General features: G+C 50.4%; 1 protein-coding gene across 1 annotated transcript; it reads right to left on the reverse strand.

Annotated features, from left to right (window-relative positions):
• Positions 1 to 846: 846 nt before the first annotated feature.
• On the reverse strand, positions 847 to 2,039 carry IUM83_14134 (uncharacterized protein; the record flags this gene model as incomplete). The annotated part of the gene is made up of 3 exons (XM_067938859.1): positions 847 to 1,599; positions 1,676 to 1,867; positions 1,947 to 2,039. 3 exons carry the CDS (start codon positions 2,037 to 2,039, stop codon positions 847 to 849), a joined length of 1,038 nt encoding a protein of 345 aa, XP_067787480.1.
• Between the last annotated feature and the right edge of the window lie 3,961 nt (positions 2,040 to 6,000).

Here is a 6,000-nt window from a genome sequence, read left to right on the forward strand (position 1 = left end):
ATATATACTACCATCGCCCGTGATTCAGTTTTAGATATCTCGCCTCTGCCGACATGGAGATGCGATCAGTTTATTTTACGCAGCGCTGGTGCAGTTTCGAGTGACAATTCAAGTGTTTACCTGGTAAGACGTGCGATACACTCTACATTATGCTTGCATATTTTCTTACTTCAATTGTAGCTTTTCCTGCGAGGAGAGGAGTTGCTGCATTCGTTCTATCGTTGAACAGTGCGCCGAATCCACTCTAAAGCGCCATCGCATATTGCCTCGCCTTTGGTATGAGCGGCCGTTCTTGCAAGAATTTCAATTTGAGTGTTTTCTCGTCTCCATTAAAAATAGTGAACCACTATGCAGCGCAGTCATTGTTTCACACGATTTGCAAGGGTATTCCAGTTTTCTGATGATGTTGGAACGATTGCGAACTACCTTTTAGATAACTCACGTTACAGCTTTGATGAGCTTAAGCTGCTCGTGCAAAATGCAATCACCGAAGAACAACTACAGCTGCTTTGGGAGTACGTCATTTTGCGCCGTTTTGCTTGTACATGCACAAATTCACTCTTGGGCGAACTAGATTTATGCAGCAACACCATGGGCTTAATTAACAATGCAGTCCACCAGTCATGAAAACCTCTTTTTTTTATTCATTGAAATGATAAATCCTGTATTTGCCAATTATTTGCTGCCTCTGTTTAACCTCAGTAGTACTACTAGGTATTGTGCGGATTCCACAGCAATCGTACAACTGCAAATCAACACTACGTAGTCTCGATGTGCATGTACTTCGTAAGCAGGATGATGTCTATTGTGGCCTTCACTGGTGACTACAGCGAAAATCGTCGCACTTTAGCAAGTTCCGTAGACAATACTGCGGATTGTCTTGACCATGACGTCACCCCACGCCATTATGCCAGTGGAGAGCTCTTGCAGCGCGTCATCCGGGACTGGGAACTGAGGTCGGTGAATTCGCAAGAATGCCGAGCCTCTCATTGTCACTACAAGCTCGTCTTCACAGCCGCTACATTTCGTCGATGGTTTTCTTCTCGCACTAAAGACGACAGTTTCTGAAATATCTTTACGGACACGCTTGGCTGGGTTGTACGGATAGAGTTTGTCTTCATCAACAGAATCGATCGCCACGATCCCATACTTCTCCTCCAGATCCATCTTTTGGAAAAGCAGCGAACTTGTTTCCATGGTGATACCATTTCGAACACTCGACAACACTCGTGCATTGTACATGCTACCGTCAACAGAATCGTAGTCATCCCTGACCGTAATGTGGCCCAGCCGCTCGGTTATACTGATCTCCATATTTGTCAGATAATACACGGCTGCGTCGTACACTTGTTTCAGGGACTTGACTCCAGGGAATTGCACAATTTCGAAGCGCACACCGCAGAAATCGCCCTCCTCAGACTCAAACAGTTCGTCCGAATACGTTGTCTTATCCACATCCACAAAGTGTCTGGGGTCCATAACGAAATTGTAGCCGTTGCGAAGTTTCTCCTCTCGAATAGCCATGAGCTTGGCCCTGCGCTGGTTCACGTCCTTCGGGAGGCAAATGCGAGTGTAGAGCGGGTGGGTTCGCTGATTTCCCTATTGCAAAAGACATTGTGAATTCTAGATTCGAAGACAAGGTCTCCGTGTATACACTTACGAGACACCGACTCACAGCCGATTGTATTTCAGCCACCTGGAGCTGCTTCTTCCTGGCACTGTCGCGCAGCTTCGCGTTCTCCTCTTCGGTTTGCTTGAGCATGGCGTCAACGTCGGATTCTTGTCCAGGCTCTGGTGACCGGATCTTCAGCACGGCCACCTGCGATTCGAGCCTGCGAACCTCTTGGCGCAACTCTATGGCTTCCTCCTACATAGAGGCAGAAAGCAACAAACTTTGCTTGAATCGATCGAGTTGCAGTATCCGCACCAATTTGTGGGCAGCTTACCCGTCGAACAGCGTATGTGCACTTGCGTCGTTTGTGTGCACTCTGCCCAGGCTCATTAGTTTGCCCTCCGGAGCTGTAGTCCTCGGCCACCATTGTTTTTTACCTGCTCAGGGAAATTGCGAAGTGAACACACGCGGTTTGTATCATTAAATACTCGTACCGCAACATTACGAGTCACTATGACACAATCAACCGATTACAGTATCGCTGGCCATCGGATAGTACTCCACATGTTAAACGCCGCGTGGTCAACATGGACCGACAATCCAAGTTGACGCGCATGACTCGTTAGCGCTTAAAGGACCGAGCCAATTCACCATTGGCCCGACTAGATTTGATTACTACGGTAACTGAGCACTGTACGTAACGTAATACCTTCGAATCTGATTACCTATGATTAACTGTGTAATAGTTTTACTTGAACTTGAGTACTACTACCGTCTTACCCCGCATACATGGCGTGTGCGTTGTAAATGAATATAACACTGCACATGTATTGTATTCGTTAATTACACCTATGTGTTATTGTAGTGGGTCTAACTTGACTCACTACTTTAGCTTACACGTTGCGCTACGTGGATGAGGAAGCGTAAGTACTTAGTAATTACTTGAGTTAGTTATATTTGAATACACAAATATAATTTAAATCAGATAAGACTCCAAGTGACTTAGATTAGGTAAAATTAGAACTGTATTGTTTGTAAACTGATCTTCCTCCCAAATCTGCTAAAACTGTTTATCATCTATGAAAGGGGTTAACAGCGGCTGGCTGTCAGAGCCCCGCCAATATGCACGTCTCTAATTGGTAGAAAGATGCTGCTTTCTACCAATAGGAACTTTGGGTAGGTGTAGACAACTCATTGTGGTGGCCCACTTCAATGTATCCATTCATGTGACTTACACCAAGGTGAGAAAGTATCTAAAACTTTAACAGGTATTTTATATGTTAAAATCACAAGTGACTTGTAGCCGCTTGTACGTGTAACCCCGTTACACCATCCCCCCTTAAGGTTAGACGCGCGGGTCTCCGCACGTCAATCTTCTGAATTGACCACCCGTCAATTCTCCGCGTTTGGAGAAGAAACTCGCCCTCATTCAACGATGATCGCGCCCCAGAAGAAGAACCCGAAGGCGGTGGAGAGTCATCTCTCCATCGATGACTACTTCGGGCGCCAGAAGGCGAAGTATGGCGACGTCGTCGACCTCGACGACGACGATGAAGACATGGAGGACGTGAAGGACTCGTCCTCAAAGCGCAAAGACTCAGTGTCGAGCGAATCGCTCGACCCCACGCTAAGAACATTCGCTCGCGTGAACGGGACGAATCGGACGCTTCGAGTTCGAAGCGTTTGCGAACTGAGAGTGATACCCCACTCGCTTCCACTAGGGCTCTCAGTTCTCCGCGCACTGCAATTTCAAAGCTCAAGGCTCTCCGCGCGCTGCAGGCGCAGCGCGCTATCCGGGAATGCCGTCCGCGTCCGAGATCTCGGACCGGTATGGGAACTCGGTACCTCCGAATGAGGTGTAGTGAAGCGATTTCTGATTCCACACTAGGGTACATAATTCGGTGATCAGAGCCGGTCCGGTCCAAGTTTGTACACGTGACACCGACCCGAGGAGTTTCGCCGAGGAAATCGGCGAGCTAAAGGGTCGGTCAGCGAAGTGACTTAGTTTTAGTATGGAAGAGGCCGTAACCGCCCATTTTCATTAGATATTTGGGGATTTGAAGAACGTGAAAAATTAATGGAATTTTATGAATTTTCAATATTTATTTAAAATAGAATGGATTAGTCAATTTAATATTAATTTTTATTTAGGTCTTGACGGTATTTCATTATTTTTTTTTTGTATAGGGACCTTAGGGAGGGCCGTTGAGCCCAGCAAAGTAAACATAAATACAGAGTAGAATTTTCGGGGTCCAACACAAGCGGCACGCGGCGACTCTTCGAGGTACGACCGTCCCCGTAGGACTAGATCATGCCCACCGCTGCGATCGGCTTACCGAAGTGATGGAAGTGATCTCGGCCACCCGGCAAGTCCAAGAAGCGTGTGTGAGTGTGTGGTGGTTTCTGGACATCTGCTCCCAGGGCAAGGATCTCGTCGAACGTACGAGCGCGGGTTTTAGGCCCGCCAGCGAATTAAGGTCGGTGCGGCTTTGCACCGACGGCCCGTCAAGGCGAAAGCCGCCGTCCATCCTTTGGTGGAGGGCACGGGTTCAAGGAGGAGAAGGAGCAGAAGGAGAAGAAGAGGTGGACGAAGTAAGGGGAGCGTGCTGTGTGCTCGTGGCACCGCTCCTGGAAGGGCTTGGCAGGTGTCTGGAAAGGAGCCACTACACCGCTGTAAACGGACTGAGCGATCTTCGGATCACCCGACAAGCCTACGCTCAACGATCGTAGGTGTTGTTGGTGTGGGAGTGGGAAGCTAACAATTTTGGCACGTCTGCTACACCACAACTGGTGCCGCTACCCGGGAACAGGGTGGTTGTGTGTGTTTTTTTTAAGTACCTTACAAGTCAACGAGCAAACAAGTGAATATGGTCAAGACGCCGACAAGCGCGCGAAGCGGGACTCCAGCGACGGATGGGGGAAGGTCAAGCGCGCGGACGAGAAGTACGGACGCGACGACGAGGGCGACGGCCAGCACGCCGCGCTCTGTGAAGTTCGACCAAGTCGACGACCGTGGCCATGGAAGTGGGGTTGACGATGATGGAAATGAAGATGAAGTTGAAATGAAGGGCTCAGTACCGATGCTGGATGATGAGGATGTCGACGAATTAACAGTGGTCGTTGGAAAATCGGGCACACCGCGCCCGATTGCCCGTCGACTGGAAGTCGAGTTCGACGAACTTACTCCAGCTCGCAATCTGGTGCCCGACGAGCGGCCGACCACAGGAAGTCGGCCGCCGATGAACGGAGATACTCCGATGATGTTCGCGCCGAAGGAAGACGGCGGAGCTAAATGGGTGACGCTCGAGAAGGAGTTGGCCGCGCCAATCGACAGTTCCAGCCTGACCCAGCATGGCGAGCAAACGAAGCGGTTGCTGGAGGCGATGGGCTTTGAGTGCGCTGTAGTGCCGTCCAAGGTCGCACTGGCTGTGTGGGACCTCGGCGAAGTTAGTTCGGAGCTCACCAAGTGGAAGCGGTAAATGAAGGATGCGTTCTGCGTACGTGGAACGTCGACGGTGCGGAAACTCGTCGATGTCGATCCAAGTACGGTCCCACTGCCGACGACGCCAAAGAAATCGTCGATGGATCCTCTTCTGCGAACCCCCGACACGAAGCGAAACGTCTTCAGCAAGACCACCCACTCGCCATACTGTATGGACTCGCACATGGTCACGCCAAAAAAGGATCGCGAGAATCGACGAATTGCACCAGCGGGTTCCATTGGAGACGATGACGACAACGATTTCGATGACGAGCACGAATATGCGGACCCGTGCGAGGACCTGGCAGCGCAAGTCAGAAGATCATACCAGCGAGAGGATGAAGACGGAACTCAGCGAATTAAGCTGACGCACCATATCTCGCTCAGCAAGCTGTCGAAGTTCTCCGGGACCCGCAACCGCAGTGAACGGTCACTGCGGTGGCTCAAGAAGTTCATCTATGAAATGGAGGGAACGAACACCTCGCCGAACCGCTGGTGTGAGCCGTTCCAACTGTGCATGGAGGGCGGCGCCAGCAATTGGGTCCGTGAGCTCCCGAAGAAGACGCGCAGCAGGTGGTCCTTGTTGTGCGAGGCGTTTATGTCTTACTATTGTTCGCAGTACGATCCAACAGCTGAAGACCGATACTACACCGCCAAGCGGGATGAGGACGAACACATCTGTGACTACCTGTTGCGCCTAAATGGCTACGCCCGCGCGGCGAAAATAATGTACGAGACAGGCGGACCTATCGGCGCGAGGCTCGTCAAGCGCTTCCTCGATACGTGTGAAGACGAAGGGCTAGTTCGACAACTGATTCCCCAGCGATTCGACAATATCGCTAAGGTGGAAGCGGTCATTAATGACACTATGGCCGCCGACCGCAGACGCAGCGACCGAGGCTGCGGC

This window comes from Phytophthora cinnamomi (genome assembly GCF_018691715.1).
Source record: "Phytophthora cinnamomi strain GKB4 chromosome Unknown Contig60, whole genome shotgun sequence".
In the NCBI taxonomy this organism is placed as follows: domain Eukaryota; phylum Oomycota; class Peronosporomycetes; order Peronosporales; family Peronosporaceae; genus Phytophthora; species Phytophthora cinnamomi.